The sequence below is a fragment of the Lepus europaeus genome, chromosome 3, assembly GCF_033115175.1.
Source record: "Lepus europaeus isolate LE1 chromosome 3, mLepTim1.pri, whole genome shotgun sequence".
Lineage (NCBI taxonomy): Eukaryota > Metazoa > Chordata > Mammalia > Lagomorpha > Leporidae > Lepus > Lepus europaeus.
In genome coordinates this window covers 122,487,364-122,510,496 of record NC_084829.1, presented here as the reverse complement: position 1 = coordinate 122,510,496, position 23,133 = coordinate 122,487,364, and the positions used below count along the sequence as shown (strand labels likewise).

General features: G+C 35.9%; 1 protein-coding gene and 1 long non-coding RNA gene across 5 annotated transcripts in view; one reads left to right on the top strand and one right to left on the bottom strand.

The window, feature by feature from the left end:
* The window catches only part of LOC133756171 (uncharacterized), a 62,185-nt gene extending 42,345 nt beyond the window's left edge, over positions 1-19,840 (bottom strand). For all 4 annotated transcript variants that reach the window (XR_009865521.1, XR_009865522.1, XR_009865519.1 and 1 more), the window contains exons 1-2: positions 19,722-19,840; positions 8,250-8,371 (exon numbers count right to left, since the gene is read on the bottom strand). This is a non-coding gene — a long non-coding RNA (uncharacterized LOC133756171). The remainder of the gene's footprint in view (positions 1-8,249; positions 8,372-19,721) is intronic.
* A 632-nt stretch (positions 19,841-20,472) lies between these two features.
* The window catches only part of LOC133756651 (triadin-like), a 284,878-nt gene continuing 282,217 nt past the window's right edge, over positions 20,473-23,133 (top strand). The window contains exons 1-2 of the mRNA XM_062187259.1: positions 20,473-20,528; positions 21,476-21,538. Of these exons, the coding sequence (XP_062043243.1) occupies positions 21,526-21,538 (13 nt within the window). The 5' untranslated portion in view covers positions 20,473-20,528; positions 21,476-21,525. The remainder of the gene's footprint in view (positions 20,529-21,475; positions 21,539-23,133) is intronic.

Here is a 23,133-nt window from a genome sequence, read left to right as displayed (position 1 = left end):
AGCACCAAAAATTATAAATCCTTAGAAAGCATTGCAAAAGCTAAAATGAGAAGGCATAAGTCTGCTTAGAAGAAATGAGGAGCACCCCAGGAAAGCATTTTCATCAGAGCTGTCTGTAGGGCTTAAGTCCCAAGAGCAAGGAGTTTATCCTGCTGGCAAAAAAGACTAGAATATAACAGGTGGAAGGATCAGAATGTGCAAAGTTACAGAAATGAGAAATGAGATTCGGGATTGGAGAGAAGGAAAAAGGAAGAGAATAGAGAGGGCTGAGGAAAGATGACTCAAGGGCTTAGAGTGAAGGTCATGAAATGCTTTGTAGATTAGGCTTGGGATTTATTTTTATTTTTAAATCTTTTGTTATAAATCATTGTCACTAAAATTAATTCACACTACACAGATTATGCTGGGATGTATCTATCATCTTTACTTCCTCCCATCTTTCCTTTTTCCCCCAAATGTGTTTTATTGAAAATTTTTAATATTAGTATTTCTAACAGCTAAGGAATTTTTATTTTATTTTAAAAATTTTGATACATTTCTATGGCTCACATTTTTAAAGTTACAAAAATGATGTTTAGGTAAAATATCTTCCACTTGCCTATATCCTCCAACTATCTAATTCTCCTCCCTTTAGGCAACCAATGTTAGTTTCTTGTTCTATATAATCTTGAGAGATATTTTATATATATACAAGCACAGATGTTTCCTTCTAAACTAGTTTTTTTTTTCTTTTCTATAAAAGATGGGGCATTTTCATGGATGGAATAGCACTCCCAGTTAGAAAAAACTAAAATTGGCTGATATGGTATTGGCTGAAACAGTGGGATATACTATTGGTAGCAGCCAGTTGGGAAAATAGTCCAAATAAATTATAAGGCTTGAACTTCCTCAGCTAAACTCTACTTTTTAAAAAAAGTTTAAATCAATGAATAGATTTTTTTCAGAATATGCATTTTCATGAACTTTTTGAAGTCTTCTCATGTTTAAATTTCAAAATTTTTTAGCAAAATAGACATCTTTTTATTCACTTTTCCATAAAAAGTGGAAAAATGTACAAAGCATGCTAGTAAGCATCCCACAACCTGTATTCTTCTTTATTCCTTCCTATTTTCTCTCACTCAAGACCCATTACAAAATGAATTTCTCCATCATGAGGAGGAAATGTCTGAAAATCCCAGTTCATTCCTTGTATTCTCTCTCTCTCTCTTTTTTAATACTTATTTATTTATTTGAAAGACTGAGTTACATAGAGAGAGAAGGAGAGACAGGAAGAGAGAGAGAGAGTGAGAGAGAGAGAGAGAGGTCTTCCATTCTCTGGTTCACTCCTCTACTGGCTGCAGTAGCTGGAGCCAGTAGGATCTGAAGCCAGGAACCAGGAGCTTCTTCTGGGTCTCCGATACCTGGGCCCAAGCATCTTCCACTGCTTTCTCAGGCCATAGTAGAGAGCTGGATTGGAAGTGGAGCATCCAGGACAGGAATTGGTGCCCATATTGGATGCCGGCACTGTAGGCAGCGGCCTTACATGCTACACCATAGTGCTGGCCCCAGTTTCCCTGTATTCTCTAAACTCTCCCTATAAAAATGGCCCAAGCCCTATTCATCATTTATTACTCAGAGAGATGGAAGGTTCCTATGCTTTGGAACCTAGGATAGGTATTGGTGGTCCATATACTAGACACAAGCAGATCTGTATTCAACTTATGCTTTTGCAATTTTCTATCTTGATAACCTTAAACTGATACTTAAATATGTTTAGGTTCTTTGTGAAATGTTGATATTATTATTAACTACTACAGAGAAATTTTATAAATTTAGGATGAAACTATAATAGTTGATAATTTATCATTTTATTTGTATTGATTAATTTAGAACCCCTGTAACTGAATTTAATTGACTTTGTATAACTTTTCACAAATATCATATAGATTGCCAGTATCAAAATAAGCTATAGGGGCTGGCGCTGTGGCACAGCAGATTAACACCCTGGCCTGAAGTACTGGCATTCCATATGGGCTCTGGTTTGAGACCCAGCTGCTCCACTTCCGATCCAGCTCTCTGCTGTGGCCTGGGAAAGCAATGGAAGATGGCCCAAGTCCTTGGGCCCCTGCACCCATGTGGGAGACCTGGAAGAAGCTCCTGGCTCCTGGCTTTGGATCAGCCCAACTTGGGCTGTTGTGGCCAATTGAGGAGTGAACCATTGGATGTAAGACTTCTCTCTCTCTCTCTCTCTGCCTCTCCTCCGATCTCTGTGTAACTCTGACTTGCAAATAAATAAATAAATATTAAAAAAATTAGCTTTTTTTTTTTTGACAGGCAGAGTGGACAGTGAGAGAGAGACAGAGAGAAAGGTCTTCCTTTGCCGTTGGTTCACCCTCCAATGGCTGCCACGGTAGCGCGCTGCGGCCGGCGCACCGCGCTGTTCCGATGGCAGGAGCCAGGTGCTTCTCCTGGTCTCCCCTGGGGTGCAGAGCCCAAACACTTGGGCCATCCTCCACTGCACTCCCTGGCCACAGCAGAGAGTTGGCCTGGAAGAGGGGCAACCGGGACAGGATCAGTGCCCCGACCGGGACTAGAACCTGGTGTGCCGGCGCCGCAAGGCGGAGGATTAGCCTGTTGAGCCACGGCGCCAGCATAAAAAAAAAATTAGCTTTAATGCTAGTTAAAAAACATAGTTCTACCACATTGTTCATCTATAAATCAGATTCTCTAGCAATTCATAGAAGAAAAATCTATATTTTTAATATGTACCTTAGCTGAGTCTTGCTATATAGCTATATAATTTCTTAAATCCCCAATCAAACTTAGGGTTTCAGCTCAAAATACCACAGACTAGGAGTTTTTTTTTTTTTTTTTTTTTTTGACAGGCAGAGTTAGTGAGAGAGAGAGAGAGAGACAGAGAGAAAGGTCTTCCTTCCGTTGGCTCACCTCCAGATAGCTGCTATGGCCAGCATGCTGCGCCGATCCGAAGCTGGGGGCCAGATAATTCCTCCTGGTCTCCCATGCAGGTACAGGGGCCCAAGCACTTGGGCTATCCTCCACTGCCCTCCAGGGCCACAGCAAAGACTGGACTGGAAGAGGAGCAGCTGAGACTAGAACCGGCACCCATATGGGATGCCAGCACCGCAGGCAGAGGATTAACCAAGTGAGCTACAGCACGGGCCCCAGACTAGGAGGTTTAAACCTTTGCAATGTATTTTTTCACAGTGATAGGGGCTGGAAGTTCAGGGTCAGTGTGCTATCTTGGTCAGCTAATGAGGGCTCTCTTCTATGTTGCTTTTGTTATCTCTTCACATGTGGAGAGGAGGACAACTCTCATGGCTTGTTCTTATAAGAGCACCAGTTCTGTGGGATCAGGGCTCCCTCTTTAGCACTTCATGTAACCTTAATCACCCTGTTCAAAACCCATGTCCAATAAGCCATAAGAAGGTACTAGAATTTTAACATGTTTTTTAGGGGGTGTTGATTGGCACTGTTTAGCCTAAAGCACTTTAGTAATCTTTAAGCTTAAATAATAGGTAAGTCAAGCAGCTTAAATATTTACCTCATACATTTAGAAGGTTTTTTTTTTTTCAGTAATTAATGATTTACCATTTCCATTTCTAGCCTATATGGTTTTCAAAAAACATAAATTCTCACTTTGCTATATTCTTTTAATTAATGAAAATTTTTGTAAAAATTTAACTGAACTCAGATGTAACTGATTTACACTGAAGATAATTAAGCAACAAAATCTCTGAGTAATATTTTCACTGGCTATTATTTTGTTTCATTTACCTAGAGAGTAAGAAAATGACTTATATCGGACTTTGTAGAACTCAGTCCAACAGAGGAAAAAAGAAAGAAATATCAGAACTGTATTTCATTGAGGATTTAGACTGTACTAGCTCATGTGACTTGAGATAATGTGACATAAAATTGACAAGTGACTGTCTGACTTCCTACAAGATGACCTATAAATAATAGTGTCACCTTAGGTTCTGTCAGATTCCAATTCTGTTGTTGTTGCAAGATGGACATAAATCAAGTAACTCAAATTTCTCAACTTGAAACCGACTTTGATAGTCAAATTATTCAAATGCTTGGTTCCAACTTATCTCTTAGCAGAGGTTCATAAAACACCAAGTAGCAAATGTTTTGCCCATCAATCTGTCATTTGCAAAAGGCTGCATCATTTGTTAAGTGAAACATATATGATTTGTTACTACATAGAGAGAGCAACTTAATTTGACATTTTATGGTAGAATCCAGTGTAATGATTAAGTGACTAAAACAACGTTTCAGGATTGCAATTCTTTTGTCCTATCTACTTAAAAAAATTTAATTGACACATAATGATTGTACCTAGTTATGGGCTACTATGTAACATTTTGATACATGTGCTCATTGTCTAATGTTCAAATCAGGGTAAACAAATCCATCTCCCCAAATATTTGTCATTTCTGATGCATTCTTCATGTGCAAAAAGGCAGAGTCCTTGCACTTAGCTGCTAGCAGTGAGCAGCTTCCCAAGGAGTCCATATTATCAGGCAATGCTGATATCATGGGCTTTGTCAGGGATTGCAGATGCACCGCCTGAGACTTCATTACCATAATTGATTAGGACTAGGACATATTTAGTATTAATCAAGCTGCTTTTAGTGAGGATGATTATGCCAGTCCTCTTGATGCACTACTTTCATGTGGAACTTCCTTAGGACTAAGATGCAAGAAAACATTTTTATGTAAAATGGAGGCATACACAGATGGTCTGAAAGTCTGGTAGGATTTGTGAATACAGTTTTAATAGGTCAAGATGTAGGAGCATAAACATATTTCAATATAAATATTTAAAAATTAGGGTTTATAGACTGGATTATTATATTTGCTCACAGAATTTAAAAACAATTTAAAATTTCATCAGCAAAAATCTGAAAAACTGTGGCCCTTTTTATGGCTTTCTACATCTCTCAATCCCTTAAAAGCCTTCTTTGTGCTCTTGTAGCATTAAAAAATAAATTTCTCAAAAAAAATAAAAATAAATTTCTCATAGCATAACATTTGTTCTGGTTAGAATTGGTGTATTTCCTATCTCAGAACCTTCTTTAGTGCCTTAAAGTGGTGTCTTGCCTTATTTGGATTTCACTGGTCTCCCCACATCACTTGATTTCTCTACAATAATGCAGTTGTTACTGTTTGGAATCCTTGGTTACTAAAGAATTGCTATTGTGTTATATCATTGCTTTCCTTTTCTCCAACTATATTTTTTATTATATGTTGAGAAGGGGAAACTTGTTTTAAGAGCTTTCAAGTATCTTACATAGAAACTACTTCATGTAGCAATTTTGGTTATCATTACCAATTTGCAGTCAATTATAGACATAATTCAATTTAACTTAAATTCGAGCATAAGGTAAATATAATATTTAATCTCATGTTTTTTTTTTAAAAATGTTATTGAATTTTGTGACAAAATTCAGTTTCATTTATGTTGGAAACATTCGCTAGGAATGAAAAGGTCACAAATTCAAAAAGCAACTGTGATTATCTATTACACAAATTGAGCAGAGTTACTTGACTCTCCTCCCCTATCAAATTGTACCTATACTATTTACAATACAGTTGAATTTGACTTTTAGTAGAAGAACTCACTTTTCATCAAATATTTGCCAGAATTTCTGATAACCTCCTACCCAAAGAATTATATTTTTAAAAAAGGAATTAGCTTTTCACTGCTCTCAGACCCCTAATTTTTATTATTACTGGGGAATTAAAGACATTTGATTTCCTTACACATATTATAAAATTATCAGATGGGGAAAGGATGCTATTATTGAAATTATTTCTAATATTCCATTATATACATGAAATTTGCATTAATAAAGCTAAATTCAACAAGGTAAACACTAAATACTCTGTAATCTTCCTGAATAAATATAAATCTTATATTAATTCAGTGTTGCAGTTATATATAATACTATAAATATCCTCACCCATATGTGAGTGACAGAATTCTACAGAGAAGACAAAAATCTTTTGAGTCAATCTCAGCTTTAATAAAAATAACTTTTATTGTCTTTGACAAATCAATTGATTTCTTAGAACTTTTATGCTTTCACTTAGAAACTATGGCTATTCTCCAAAGTCTTTCTATGCTTTTAGATCCAAACATTTCATACTTCCTTTTCTCAGGCAGACAAATTGGTAATGAGTTGCTTTTGGAAGCCTCATGACTTTGCCTACTGATTAAATAGCTACTGGGCATGTGTAAGTTATGGTTGTAGCTTTGAGTCAGATGTCATACTTTTGGGGGGCAATAGGTGATATTATAAGGCTTAAATATAAAGGTAAGCTTCTAGATCAAAATGGCTATACAATTAAGGAGGAAGATGTGATATGAATGAGACTAGGCATTATAGTGCAACTACAAGTCTCACACTGGGTGATTAAAAAGTAAGCTAGTTGGATTTGTATAGATATTGATGAAAAATTAGTATTATTTGCAATTTAATGTAAGATGATTTTTTAACCACATGTGTTGTTCTACAGGAGCTTATAATGTTTTACTTAAAATTCTACTAAACCAAGAACTTTATCACCTTAGCTCTTCGATGCGATACATCCTAAGAAATAAAACCATTAAAAAAATAAAAAGTTGAGCTATGTTTCTTTTCATTATATCTATGATATAATAGATCTATTTGAACTTCAAGGCAATACAGTATTTTTCTTTGATTTATGGTAAAATAAACTCCTACCTTTTGGTTATTAGCTTGACCTTTAGTGATAAATTTTGATAAAACATATAAACCAAATGAATTCTGGTAACTATTTAGCTTGCAAAGTTAAGAGGACTGAATGAAATAATGCATAGAATAGCCTAGTGAATTTTCTACAAGACTTAAGTATTCAATCAGTGCTTGCTGATTTAGGAAATTTCCCATTTGTAAATATATTGCAATTTAGGAAATTTCCTATTTGTAAATATAAAACTACTAATTAATTTTTCTAATCTGAGAGAGAAAGATTGACAAAAAAAAAAAGTGTCCTATCAACTATTTCATTTCCCAAATACTCACAATGGCTGAGGATGAGCCAAAGCCAAAGCTGGGAGCTGGGTAAACAATCCAGGTCTCCCATGAGGAGATGCATAGACCCCATCATGTAAACCATCACCTATGATTCTCAGTATGTGCATTGGCAGGGAGCTGAAGTCAGGGGCCAGACTTGGGGACTGAACCCAAGCACTTCTGTATGGGACTTGGGCCTATTAGCTGGTAACTTAACCACTAGTATCAACATCTACCCTTTAATCACAGATTTTTCCTGGTAGTTTTAAAAATTGATTTCTGTAGAATTAAATAAGGTAATTACATTTATGATGTTGGTCACTATACATGAAATTGTAATATATGTTTAAATACAGGACTGTGGCCATATCCCAAAAGATTTTGTGTACAAAACCAAAGCTTTCATTGTGTGGGACTGCCTAAGAAATGGAGCAGAGTATGATTAGATTTGTGTTTTAGACTATTGTGTCAATTATATTTAGAAAGAATAAATTGGTGAGGCATGGGTGTGAGAGTTTGAAGCATAAACCAAATTGAAAAAGTTATTGTTCATGGGGAAATCTCATACTATGTTTTCTTTTAAATTTTGTTTTATCCTAAAAGCAATTCCAAGCACTGAATATAATTTACATAAATTCACAGAGAAGATCAGAGAAATTGAATAAATTGCCTGAGATAACACAGCTCTAAACATGGCATAATTGGAAATGAAAGCCAGGTGTCTCTTACCAAAACTTAGGGTATTTCCATCATCTTAGAATGCAGTTAAGTGTAAGAACTGAGCATAATTGCAAATATTCTTATCTGACTTGAGTAAATGAATGGTATTAAATACAAGAACAGGTTTTGAGAGATGATAACGAGTTTAGTTTGGGCTCGTTGACTGTTATCATGGTCTCTGGAACGCTCAAATAGGTGATTAAGAGAATTTAATGAATATAATATTTACAAAGTTTTCAGAAGGGTTGTAGTGGGACACCCTTGAACTAGTCATAGCAGGAGCCCTTTGCTACTCCTAGGTTTGGAGAGGCAAGGGAATGGAGTGCTTGACAAACCCAAAAAGACTTGTGACTTCAGGAAAAAGTTGCCCAATCAGAGCATCTGAAGGCTGTGTCCTTTAGTAGGGGAACATGACCACCAACACACTCTCAAATGATTTATTACATACTCAATATGCCAGGAAGAAAACTTGGGAATACATACCCAGATCTTGCTCTCTAGTTTTGCTCTATTATGCCTCAACACAGCTCTCAAAGCAGAGAATGTCAAGTTCTGGGAATGTGGGGTTTGGTTAACAACCATAATTGTCAGGATGGGGACTGCATCTGGAGAGAAAATGGAAATTGACATCCTGTTGGTTAGAATGCCGGGCTTCATTCATACACATGGTTGTCTCCCGGGGACAACTGAATATTAGGGTTTGGAGTTTATGATAAAGGATATACCAAATATGGTGTCCTTAGCTTAGTTCTAGTACATCATTTCCTGAAGCATACTTGGGGAAGTCTATATCTATATTTTTGGTTGCAAAGAAAGGTTCTAATGACAAATTATATTTGGTCAACTTAATATTTTATATTTCCTTCCTGGACATTCAAATACACACTTACCTGTCAAGGATCCATGGAATTTTATATATTAAAATATATTTTAATTTTTTTAGCCCATTAATTCCCATGTTTTAAATTGCAGAAACATCCCCATTTCTTACAATAATCATCAAGCTCCCAAGTAACAAGTGAAGTCAAAGACATTCTACCACATAAGGCTTATTTCCAAATACAACCGAGAGTAGATTAATGATGACTGCACGTGGGGCTATCTGGTACACAGAGTATATCCAATAATGGAATGTTAGGAACACATTGATTTAGCCAGAGTTCTCCTGAGAACTAGAGCCACACTTATATTAATGTTCTTTGAAGAACTGCTTCATGCAACTGTGAAAGTTGGCAAGTCCAAAGTCTGTAGGTCATGCAGGTCCCTGGGGACACAGGGAAGAGCTGATGTTACACTCTTGAATCTGTAGGTAGTCTAGTCTGGAGGCACATTTTCTTCTTCCTTGGGGAACCTCAGTAATTTCTCATAAATTTCTGAGTATTTTCACTTCAATTGATTAGATGAGGCCTACCTACTATTTTACTAAAAGTCTACTGATTTTAGTTTTAATCACATGTGAAAGATACCTTGGTAGCAAGCTGTTATTGGATCAAAAACTGTTACCATAGCCTAGTTATGATATATATCATATATAAAATCAGTGATCACCAACATTAACAAAAGATGGACAGAAAGCCAAATATGGAAGACTATGAAGAGGGAAAGCATGCAACAGTGCCTAGTACTCTTGAGATATCCATAGGATTAAGATGGGTTACCTTTACAATCATCTGTTAGAAAATCATGGAAACTACTCTTACATCTATTTTTTCCAATTGCCATATATAAAATAGGATATAGCAGTCAAGAGTTTGAACTAAGGTCCAACTACAAGAAACATAACAATTTCTTTAATCTCGCAAAGACTGGATTTCCTCATTTCAAATTGATTTTTTTCAAAAATATGATGTCAAAAATTATTTGATCTCTAAAACTTTAATGTGCTTACAAACTTTATTTAAGTATTCTTTTTCCCTCCACACTATTCACTGGTTTCATTGCATTTGTGCTGCACAGTGGGCCAAAGACTACTACCAACTGAAAACAAATAGTCTATTACTTATGCTTAATTAATCCTTCCAATATTGTATTGTTCATGTAAACACTTTCTATATTGAAATGATTTTACGTTTACAGGAGGGTTGTAAAAATAGAAGAAACTCCTTATACAATCTTCAGCAATTTTCATCTACTATTAACAACTTACATAACCACGACTCATTAACAAAACTATGAAATTTGTGTTGTACAACACTATTAACTGAACTACAGATTTTGTTTGGCTTTTACCTTATTGTTGTTTATAAGATATTTTAATTTATTAATCATATGTGTTATGGGGACATACATATTAACATTTAGAACTTTTCTCCCCACTCTAACTTCTGGAAAACATTCTCAGTTTGTATTCTGGGTCAGACCATTTGTGTTCTGCTCAGAATATGCAAGGTGAGCAGAACATTTGAAAGATACATAAAGAGTTAAATTGATTCATGTTCAAACTTGAATACACAAGTGTTAAAGCGCTCCAGAAAAACACAAGATCTGGATAGTGATAATCTCAGTATTTGAAAGGTCAAAAAGGGAAATAAAAGAGAACACATGGACTGGAATACGTTTTTGATTGTACTTTAGACAGAAAGAAGAAATTTAACAGCTGTGTTGAGGAAGTCTTGGGAAGCTAGATTAAGAACAGAATCTTTAGAATAATTTGCCTTATGTCATATGTTTTTAGTCATTTGATAGAATTATACAGAAATTTAAATTTATATTTAATCCTGTTTGGAATTTTCAGCTAATGTTTCTCTTGGTTGCAACTCAGTGCTAGTAAGGGTTGAGCCTGAAGTAGCACAGGTATATTTGAGTCAATAAACTAGAGGAAGCATACTTATGCTTAATTTCATGGCAAAGTAGTTAAGTCTTAACAAGTATCTTGAGTAAAGTATCTGGTAAAGAAGAAACAAAATTGAAAGAGTTGCATTACTCAAGGTTTATGAAATATAAATATGTTTAACAGGCATTGAATGTACTTCATAAGAAAATTTTATTTCCAATTTTAGAAATTTACTGAGTATGTTGACTTTGATTGCCCATTGTTGATTATTGAAAAGACCCTTTGTAAAAAGCACTCGTGTTTTCTTGCTGATCAACATGTCAGAGGAGGTGGTTTCAGTTTTTTTCCCTCTGTATCAGCAGACCTAGGGACATCTATCTCTTCTGACTGTCCAGTAACAGCAGGTTTCATCCTAGTGATCAAGGACTTGAAGGAAGCATAAAGAGCCTTCAAAAAAGTTATGGAACATGTGTATTATTAAGTATCATACACATGTTTCAACATTATTTTGCAACAGAATAAACATACTTTTCAATTTTAATTTAACTTCCTAGAGTACCTCTGTTTAGTAAAGGAACTTTTGTTGAGATCAGGGCCAGTTTCTTTTCTGACTCACTTATAACCTTTATGCTTGTACCAAGAGATAATTTTGTCCTTATATTTCAATGTATAATGGACCAAGGTGGAATGTAAAGATGAGACAGGTTATGAATCCAAATTAATGTGATCAACTAATAGCTTTTTTTATTATGGAATTCTGATTGGAACCCTTTTGTACTAGCAGATTTTTCTCATCTAAAATTTAATTAATAAGAAAGAATCAGTTTTATCTTAAGTTCTTATTTAAAAGTACCAGATTTTCTTTATAAAACACTTATTTTCTATTTGTAATAGCTTGCTATAAATGTTTGTTACTACTATACAAGATTGTTGAGATTGCAATTGATGTTATACTTTCTCTCTAGAATCAACAAGAATAGTGGCTATATCTTAATGTTAAGGTCTGCTTTAGCTAAATGGAATAGTGACTACATAATTGTTCACTTAATAAAGGATGAGGGAATATTTGCTTCAATTCAGTGAGGATTTTGTGTAAAAACATTTTAATCTACTGGAATAAACAGTATTTTAGGAATTAAAAGATTTTTTAAAGAGGCTACCACTTTGGAATAATCTGTGAGAAATTGTGAACTTTATGTAGTCTACCAATAAAAATAAATCTGAATTTGAAGAATGAAAATTATTACAAATATAAAGTTATAATCTTTGAATGAGTAATTGTTGGATTCAGAGATCTTTCCTTCCCCCAAAATGCTGGATTCTTGGAATAAACCCTTTCCTCTTAACAAAAAAAAAAAAAAAAAAAAAAAGAAAGAAAGGAATTGAACATTTTTTTTTTTTAATTTGTGGGCCTCAATTCAGAATCTGACTTACAAACTTACATACAAGCTAGTAGATTTAGTCATTTTAAAGTCAAATCATACTTACATATAAACATTGAGTCTAATTTATTTAGTAAATCAAATCCAAAAATCCAAAATTCTCAAGGCTCTTACATAAAAGTAAGAGTATCTTTGGAATGGTATTTTATTAAAACATATCTGGATTTTGAGTTACAACCAAATTTGTCTCTAAATACTGACAATTTAGTCATAAGTAAGAGAAGCTCAATTTAATAATGTTTTAGGCATTCTTGACATTTTAAATGTAATAAAGTACCTTTACAATTCATGTTTAACTTAAAGACAAATATGGAAAAAGCACTATTATGTAATAACATAATACTAAAAATGAAAAGCTGCTAGAGAAATAATCATGTATATTTCACCCTTCTAGAAAGACACATTTGTAGTTCACAACAAATTATCTCAAAAATGATTTTGTATAGAAATTTTAAAAGGTTAAAATCATTTTAAAAGAATCTCAAAATTGCACCAGCACCAAACATAAAAACAAAGTGCAATTGCACTTTATGCAACTATCCAAAAAGACAAGTACAAGTAAATCAAAAGTGTCTCTCTTAAATACAATTCAGCAAAATTTAATTGAGCATTTGCTTTCTGAAAGGAAAAAATAAAATCCAGTATGTTCCTCCCTTCACACCCCTAGGGAAATCTACCTCATTCATTTTAAACATTAATTTTGACTAAGGTAGAGACAGTTTTGCATTGTGAAATGTGTCAGATGATCTTTCTCTTTGCACTCACTTTTGCATAGACAAACTGAGAAAAAAGGAAATTTCATTAGATCAAAGAAAGAAAGCTTAAAAATAAACTTGACAGTGATGAAGAAGGAAGTGTCAATTCTCTTTTAGCCACACCTTCATTAGTCTCCAAATTTTTGATAGACTATCTACTTAAAGCTTCATTTTCTATATTGCAGGGGAGAAAAAAGAATTTATGGGCACCCTTTGCTTTGAGTCCTTCTGTGGCATTTGCATGATTTGTGAAGTTGACCAAGTTACACATCTTTCCTGAGACCATTTTCTCATATGTATAGTACATGTGAACTTTTACCTGAGGACCAAGTATATACTAATGCATATAAGGCCACATGCTTTATTCTATTAGTATAATTTTATAACATCTTTCAATTATTCTTGTTTCAATCAAAGCTATTTTTAACCTAACTCTGAGCATATAAAATAATTATTGAGATCCTAGCATCACAATCTTTTTGAGACTTAAAGAAGCACTCTAGAATGGTTTTATAAGAATGTTTGTGTTTAAGCTGAAAATATCTGTAGCCTTTTAATATATTTATTTTATGATATATGATATAGTATCATTTAGAGTTCTCAGCTGGTATTTACAAGACATGAACTGCCATTCTGTATGACACATCCTTTAGCTGGCACTGCTGGTAACATCAGTCAAACTCTGTTGAGAAACAGGACACACACACCATTTTGGACTCACCTTGAGGTTGCATCTCCCAGGACTAGCTTTCTGACTTCAAGCTGAGTCCTCCAGGATTTAGGTCTGTTTGTTGACTCCCAAACATTCCACCATTAATGCTGCTCAAAGTCCCTATTGGTATTGTGAACTTTTCAATTTACTCTCATATCTGGAGGCCCTCAAAGGAATATTTTTAAAACTCCAGACATAGGAAAGGTATTTGAACTAAGGCTAAATAAATACTTGTTGATTTAAGTTCATATATTATATAAAAAATTTTCTGAATAGTCACTGAAAAGGACCATATAATTGCTACTTGCTTGTTGTTAATAGCAAATAATGAAAAGAGCTCACTATTAAGAATAATTCAGCTATTGCTAAAGAAAAATCAAGGCAAATAAAACAGAGTCAGGTCCTGAAAGGCCAGCTTAGTTATGCTGGATAACTCAAGGCAAGTCCTTAATTTAGAGAGCTTTGCTGTCATAGCAACCTAATTACATACAATGTGAAGTTAGGCACTCTCAACCATGTTCCTCTAGTGTTTCATTTCTTAAATAGCCCCAAATAAAATTCAGAGGAAATTTTAGGGGGACAAAGAAAAAGAAAAAGGGGAATAGATATTTGGTGCAGCTTTTGAGATGTACTTAAGATGCTCATATCCTATAACAGAATTCCTTGGTTGGAGTTCTGGCTCTACTCCCAATTCCAGCATCCTGCTAATACACACACTGAGAGGCAGCAGGTGGTAGCTCAAGTACTTAGGTCCTTATCACCCATGTGGGAGACCTGGATTGAGTTCTGAGGTTCCAGCTTCTGGCTGGCCCATGCCTCGCTGTTGTGGGCATTTGGGAAGTGAACCAGCATGTTAAAAATCTCTCTCTCTCTATCTCTCTCTCACTCTCGCTCTTTGTATCTATCTCCATTTCAAATAAATAAACATTTTTTTAAAAAGAGAACAGAAAATTTATAATGAATCTTCTTCCTTCAAATCTTCCCCAAAATTGAATCACAAAACCAAGTGGGGGCCCTTGACATAGCCCAGCAATAGACAAAACTCCTCTTTTTATTTAGATTTACTTATATATTTGAAATGCAGAGTTACAGAGAGAGGGAGGGAAAGAGGGGGAGAGAAGGAGATGGAGAAGGAGGGGGGAGGAGAGGGAGAGAGAAGGAGAGAGGGAAAGGGAGAAAAAGAGAGAGAGGGAGATAGCGGGAGAGGGAGAGGGAGAGGGAGATGGAGGGAGAGAGAGGGAGAGAGAGAGAGCGAGAGCGAGATCTTCCATTCCTCAGTTCATTCCCCAAATGACTACAACAGCAGGAGCTGGGGCAGACTGTAGCCAGGAGCCAGGAGCTTCATCCAGGTTTCCAGTGGATGCAGGGTCCCAAGCACTTGGGCCATTTTCATTGCTTTCATAGGCAGATTAACAGGGAGCTGGATCAGAAGTGGAGCATATGGGCCTTGAACTGGTACCCATATGGGATGCCTCCACTGCAGATGCAGGTGGCCACTATGCCACAATGCTGGCTCTGACAAATGTCCTCTTAAACTATTGCTAAGAATCATATAACTTCAGTTCAGTGGCCTCCAGTGTTCGGTGAAATGGAAAGTTGGTACCATGATAGGACTCTACTTGATGGGTTCCAGCTACATCTTGGGAGGAAATTCTTAGCATTCTCCTCCTGAGTCCTCTGCTCCAGCCCCACTGAGTTACAATCTCTTATGAATAAATTTCACCTTCTCACATTGCAGAACTATGGCAGGTACTTTTCCTCTGCTTGAAAATCATCACTCCCACCTTCTGCCCAAAGCTCTACCACCTTTTTCAAGAATCTTCTCAAATGTTAGCCAAGCTTTAATGTTTGCCTTAATCCACCTTTTTTTTTTTTTTTTTTTTTGACAGGCAGAGTGGACAGTGAGAGAGAGAGACAGAGAGAAAGGTCTTCCTTTTGCCGTTGGTTCACCCTCCAATGGCCGCCGCGGTAGCGCGCTGCGGCCGGCGCACCGCGCTGTTCCGATGGCAGGAGCCAGGTGCTTCTCCTGGTCTCCCATGGGGTGCAGGACCCAAGGACTTGGGCCATCCTCCACTGCACTTCCTAGCCACAGCAGAGAGCTGGCCTGGAAGAGGGGCAACCGGGACAGGATCGGTGCCCCGACCGGGACTAGAACCCGGTGTGCCGGCGCCGCAAGGCGGAGGATTAGCCTAGTGAGCCGCGGCGCCGGCCTGCCTTAATCCACCTTTAAAATTTAGTGCCCTCCTCGCCCTCTCCTAATGCTAATACTCTAAGTTTTTTTTTTTTTTTTTAATTAATTATTTGAAAGTTGGAATTACAGAGAGAGAGGGAAAGATAAAGAGAGAGCTCTTCCACCCTCTGGTACACTCCCCAGTTGTTCGTAATGCCCAGAGCTGGACCAAGCCAAAGCCAGGAGCCAGGAGCTTCTTCCAGGTCTTTTACATAGGTGGTAGGGGCCCAAGCAGTTGAGCTATCTTCCCCTACTTGTCCCAGGCAATTAGCAAGGAGCTCGATTGGAAGTAGAACAGCTGGAGCACAAACTGTCTGGCATATTGGATGCTAGCTTTGCAGGTGACAGCTTTACCCACTATGCCACAACTTCAGTCCCAAAGATTTTGTTTTATGACCCTATCACCATCTGACAATATATTTATGCGAATAATAAGAAGGCTTGTGGAAAATATGCAATTAAAATAAGTCTATGTTGGTACAAAAATTTTGAAATTCATGCAGTTTTTCATTTTCTATGAACTTGTTGAAGACTTTCCATATATAAGTATTCACTTTAAGACTTGAAAATGGACATTTCTTGTCCTGAAAAAAAAAAAAAAACTTTAAGCTATTTAGTTACCTGTTCCTGTGAAATTAGGAAATGAAGTCCAGATGTTGTTAATAATTAATTTGGGAAATATAGAATGAATAGTTGATGAAGGACTTAAATATATTCAACACATTACCTAACCTTTTATGGTTGAAGATAGAAAATTAATTATTTTTGTATAATCAGTAGCTACTAATTATAGCAAAACTAAGCCAGATATCCAATTCTCTTTCATTGTAGCACAACTCCCTATTATAACATATTTTCTTTTATATCTGTACCTTTTTTCTTTGAAGTTGCTCAATAAAAATATTCCATATTCCAGAAATAGTATTTTTAAATACAGGAAAAAAATGAAAATGCAAAATAAATGTCACACTAGAAATCATACCCGGGGCCGACGCCGTGGCTCACTTGATTAATCCTCTACCTGTGGCTGCTCCTCTTCCAGTCTAGCTCTCTGCTAGAAGGCAGTGGAGGAGGGCCCAAGTGCTTGGACTCCTGCACCCGCGTGGGAGACTAGGAGGAAGCACCTGGATCCAGGCTTCCAATTGGCATAGCTCCGGCCGTAGTGGCCATTTGAGGGGTGAGCCAATGGAAGGAAGACCTTTCTCTGTGTGTGTCTCTCACTGTCTAATTCTATATTTCAAATAAAAAAAAAATCATACCTGAAACAAGCACCAGAGATTATATGCCCTAGTTTTCATTATTTGTAAATTATGTGAATATCTTGTCATAATTATCATTAGTTTATGAATAGCTACTCTATTCCAGATATGTTAACTCACTGAGTTCCACTCCCCACAACAATTCTGCAAGGTAGTTATTATTAGCCCTACTTTTTTTTTTTTTTTTTTTTTTTTTTGACAGGCAGAGTGGATAGTGAGAGAGAGAGAGAGACAGAGAGAAAGGTCCTCCTTTTGCCGTTGGTTCACCCTCCAATGGCTGCTGCGGCCGGCGCATCTCGCTGATCCGAAGCCAGGAGCCAGGTGCTTCTCCTGGTCTCCCATGCAGATGCAGGGCCCAAGGACTTGGGCCATCCTCCACTGCCTTCCCGGGCCATAGCAGAGAGCTGGCCTGGAAGAGGGGCAACCGGGCTAGAATCCGGCGCCCCAACGGGGACTAGAACCCAGTGTGCCGGCGCCGCAAGGCAGAGGATTAGCCTGTTAAGCCACGGCACCAGCCATTAGCTCTACTTTTCAAATGAGAAAAATGAAATTCAGGATATAATAGCATGTTATCTGATGTCATATTACAGACAGAATCAAGACCCAGGTCACTGATGCCACAAATTCCTCTGTAGATAATGACAGAATGCTAATAATCACTAGGTAATTGAATTTATCTGCTTATATGCAATTTTCCATGGACATACTGTGAGCTGGGTTCATGGCCAACTTCTGTCACTCTACAAAGGTGACAGTGACATGGAATGTGGTAATGCATTGTTATGAAGCAACAAATTCTTATTTACTGGACTGGAACTAAGAATACACCAGTTTAACCACAGATTGTTAGAAGAAAAACATTCACCTGTCATGTAGAATTTGGATAATCTCCACACTAAAAAGACAAAGGGAGAGTAGCAAAACATAAGACAGAAATGAGACAATTTGCATTTGTTTCCTTCTTTTACTAGAAATCAGTACCTTAGAAAATTTACAACTGTAATTAACTATCACATATTTTCTCACTTTGATATGGCATAAAAAATGTTTAGAAGCAGAAGAAAAGCCCATTGTAAGGTCTTAGATTAAAAAAAAAAGAATGTTATTTAATTTTTCTTTCATCTAATGTTAATTTATGCAAAAGCTAATAACATATTTGTTGCCTCTCTCAACCTGCCTTCCCTGTGATCCCTGCCAGACAGTTAGCATTTCAGGGCTGATGACACTTTAGCCAAAGAAAGGCAGTATGTTGTTAAATTTCCATCCTATAGACACATTTAATTGCTAGCTCTCTGAAACCCAATGTTGTTAGGTGGTCTAATCCTCTCTAGCTGTTACAAACAAAACAGCATACTATTTGGAAGACAGGAAGAAGAGGAAATTGGATATGCATAGTTTGGTCGAAAGGGAAGGATATTGTTGACTGTTGAAGGAGAAAAAGCAGAAGAAAAGTTTTCATAAAAGAAACATAGGTTACTTTTATGTTCAGTTAGAATATAATTAAATTGTTGTATGTTTTATAAATGAATAATGTAATTATACTGCTGCCAAATCATCTATAGAACCTACACAACAGTGCTTGAAGAAATGCAGAATCTTCAGAAGTTGATGCTTTAAATAAAATTCACCATGAATAAAACAAGTCCCATAATGACATTTTAAAGGTCTAATTCATAAAAATGTTATTAAAGTACATTATTTATACCTGCTTTGTGTGGACTTTTGCTCTTATTCATGACTCTCACAATGTATGGCTATAATCACAGAGTGCGTAATGGAAACATTAATTCAATCTGTACTTAGGCAAGATATTGTATCACCACAATAAAATCCCAACTATATTCATTTAAAGGGCAGAATTTATTGCATAGAGAACTCTCTTTTGCAAAAAAAGAAAAGGAAAAAAAAGAAAAAGAAAAGAATGTCTTCTCACGGCCTCAAATATCTACTTCCATTCTGAAGTTTAGTGTAAGATTGTCTAATTGGTGTAGGCTTTTTAATGAAATACTTCTCCATGTACATTTTGAAATCTAGAGACTTGGATACTGAATTGTGATCTTAAGGTGATTCAGTGCTTTTACATAAAATTTCTCCTAGAGAAGCTAAATGTAATGATATTTAAATCAAAATTATCTTTACTCAGATTTTAAACATAATTTGCATATTTAATATGTATAAACCTTCAGTAAAATGCATGGTGGAATTCAATTAGTTTATTTCTAACTCTAAGAGTTATCAAAATTTGACTTCTTGACTTTCTACTTCTTGTTGGATGAGCTGCAATAGTACACTGGAGATTCTTTTAGACAAAGTGTGAATATATTTCTCCCTACTATACTAGATTAACTCTGTGAGTTGTGCAAAAGGGCTCTTTATAAATTATACTTCTAACACTGAAAGGAAGTGTTGTCTTTGATCTTGTAGGTAAAAAGCTCTATACCCAAGGGAATGAATTAATTCCTATATTTAATAAGATGCAGTCATTAGTAGACAACTTAAGCATTCCTCCTAGAGCTGTACAGTTAATCTTTTCAGCACAGTAACACTTTTACAATAGTTCTGGGTAAAAGAAAGCCTTGACTGCATCTGTATCTGAGATAAGAGAAAAATGACATATAGCAAAAAGAAAGATATTTCAAATATAAGGCAAATAACACTACTAATTGAAGATAAAAATTAATTTCCAACATGAAATATAGGTCTTACTGTCTCAAACCCAAAAATGTTGAACACTCAATTTTAACTCTGTATACATGACTTAGTATTTAAATTGATTTTGCTTACCAGAAAAGTGCCCAAAGATGTTCCATTGTTATATGGTTACAACTGGCAGCGACAACATTTTCTCAGGTTTCTGAAACAGATCTTCCATGAAATTTGGAGGTACCACAAATGATTTACTAGGCGTTGAGACTTAATGTAACCTCTGGGTGCAAAGATTGTCTAAGCACCCTTGTTGAGACAGCCACTCAGAAAGGGCAGTGGAAGTTATGTCTCTAATCAAAGGCCAGGCAAGTGTCATTTGGCTGTAAGTGACTACTGGCATAAACCAGCTTTGAGCAAGAGCTAAATAGAGATAGATACCATTAATGAATCAGTATAATAGTTCTATCGAAAGTAAACGTATGAAAAGTTATCAGAATTCTTTTAGATTATCTGTAATATCTTTCCAATGAAATTATATTTTAGTTTTGTATATTAAACTCTTTAGGCACCACACAAATAACTGCCTCGGAAAGCTCAAACTATCTTGTTCTTGATTTACCAATAATTATAGCAGCCTATAATTTTGCACATTCACTGTGAGTTGGGCACCATTCATGTCGTTTTGTAAACAGTGTCCAACTTTGAGGGTGGTATTATTATTTCACAAATGAAGAAAATGTGACTTAGTGAAGATTCGGTCCTTTGGTGAAATCACAGAGCTTTCTGGAGGCAGATGAGACTTGACAATAATCCTTCATCATCCCAAACTTGGCCTGCTTTTGTGTGATCTTTTCTTGAAGAAATCATTTTAAATTTATTCTCTAGAAAAAGAAGGAGAAAAGAAGAAAGCTGAGAAGAAAGTTACCACTGAAACGAAAAAGAAAGGTAAATTTAAAAGCTATTCTAACACATAAGCTACTCAACATTCACTTATAAATCTACTGGTAAAACTATCAAAGAGAGAGAAGGAGAGTGAAAGGGAAGTAGTATGGTTTTAGAATTGTATCTGAATGGCTTTGGATCTATTCTTGTTTTATTAATATCACATTAACATGAGAGGAAACAAAAGCAATCAAATTTAAACAAAACAGTTTTACTGACCTTTTCATTTATGAACATTCTTGCAATTTCTAAGTATTGCAAATAAAGTTGAAACTTACTGAAATTTAAAAGAAAATTCAGGGCTGTAACTTTTAAAAATTTATTAATGATTGCTTTTCCTTAAGAATGACTGCTCCTTTCTCTCTAATCTACTGCTTTCCTTGACTGGATTTGTGAATATGAATGTGAATATTAATATTAAATTCATTATATTTAATATAAAATGTCCATCAAAAGAAAAAATTGCTTTATATTGAGGGAAGGAAATAATTGATGGATTTGTTGTACCTTATATTATATGTGTGTGTGTGTGTGTGTGTTTAAGTCGGCTGTTTACAAGTAGTAACTCTGAATCCCCAAACAGATCTTAGAGATTTTTGAGCTTTGCCAAATTTTAAAGTGTCAAAAAACCCAGGGGATATTCAACATATTTTGTTTAATATGCTATAGAAAATCTGCTAAATTCCTAACTAATAATGTCATTAAATTTTCCACTATTTAATATTTTCCCTTAGCAAAAAAAAAAAAAAGTTCTCTTCTTGAAGAGAAACCTCCCCTAAACCAATAGTCTATTTCAAAGATGCAGCTTTATTCATACTTGACATGACTTATGGCTCTGATTTAACATTTGTCCATACAAGATGAATTGGATGCCTTCATGGCAGTCACACATGCCTTGAAATATGTAAGAATTAAACAGGTAGTGGCTTATAATTTTCTTATTTTTTCAGCAGAAAAAGAAGATGCCAAAAAGAAAAGTGAGAAGGAAACTGTCATTGATATGAAAAAAAAAGGTATTTCATTTTCTTTGTTTCCTTAGTCAGATTATGCCCAGGATGTTTGTTTCATTGAGATATCTGAGAGCAACATATTCAAATTGTATATGAATGCTTATATCCAACCACTGCCAAAGCAAAACATCTAGTAGAAAAGTTAAACAGGCAGGATTGTGCATTTAGTCTAGCAGATAAGATACCCGGTCCTGCAATGCAGTACCTGGGTTTGAGTCACAATTCTGGTTCTTGAGAATGGGATTCCTGCCAATACAGATCCTGGGAGGCAATGGTTATGACTTTAACTGATTTCTTGCTACCCATGTGGGAAACCGGGATTGAGTTCTTACCTCTTTGCTTCAGCCCTAGCCCAGTTCTAGTAATTGCAGGAATTTTGGGAATGAAGCAGTAGATGGAAATTCTCTGTATCTCTCTTCTCCACCTCCCCACTCCTCTCCTCTCCTCTCCTCTCCTCTCTTCTCTTCTCTTCTCTTCTCTTCTCTTCTCTTCTCTTCTCTTCTCTTCTCCTCTCCTCTCCTCTCCTCTCCTCTCCTCTCTTCTCCTCTCCTCGCCTCTTATCACTCTTGCTCTCCATCTCTCTGACTCTCTCCCTTTCCTATAAATAAATAAATAAATAAAAAATAAGAAAATCTGGAAATCTGGAAATAAAGCTTAATTTTTACAGCAAGATAGATTTTATTCAAAACTATTGCAAAGAAAGAGAGAACAGACTCAGTTCAAACTCAGTTCCACTAAAACAAAGAGTAAAGGAGGTTTTCAGTTAGGATGGGGATCATAGGCCATCTGTGTTTGCAAACTGATCTTACCAAAAAGAAAAGTAAGCTTTCTTTCCTATATAATCATAGCAGGGAGAAGTTTTACAACCTGGAGCAAGATGGCTATGGAGGTTAGACTCCTGCCCTCCCACAACAACTGAGAGATAAGGGCACTATCTTGATGACTAAATTCCAAAGGGTAGTTCTTACGTCTCTGAGAAAGGCATTTCTGGGTTATAAAACTTGAAAGTGGCTATTAAAAAGATTTATATGTCAAACAGGCAGAGAAAAGATTTACAATAAACACGTTTTCTAAAGTAAATGAACTAAGAAAAATGAGCCTAAATTCAGGATCTAAGGTTGAGCCAAGCCCATGCCCCACCTTAATGAAACTGAGAAGCCCAAAGTCTAATAAACCACTTTGCAAAGGAAACAGCAGAGACAGGATCATGCACTCCATTTCGAAACAGCGTGATTCAACTGTTTCAACAACTTTGGTTTTTGCTTTAAATTTAATTTTGCTTGTATTCTCATTCAAACATACATACTGATTTCTATCCAAGTGAGGCCTAAGTCTACCTGGAGAAGATACTTATCTCAAATATTAGGGTTTGGAAATTAGTAATCTCACCCCAAATATTTCCTCTACCAGGATCAGTGGTGCTTGAACGTCCACCATTAGTGTCATTAGTTTCCTTTGAATCATGAAGGAATTTTATCTGCTCTTAAAATGCCAATTTCTGGGTTTTGACTGTGTGTGTGAGAGAGTGTGTGTGTTTGTGTGTGAATGTGTATGTGTAGAGTAGTGTAGATGGGAGTGGCAGTAAAAAAACAAAAGTT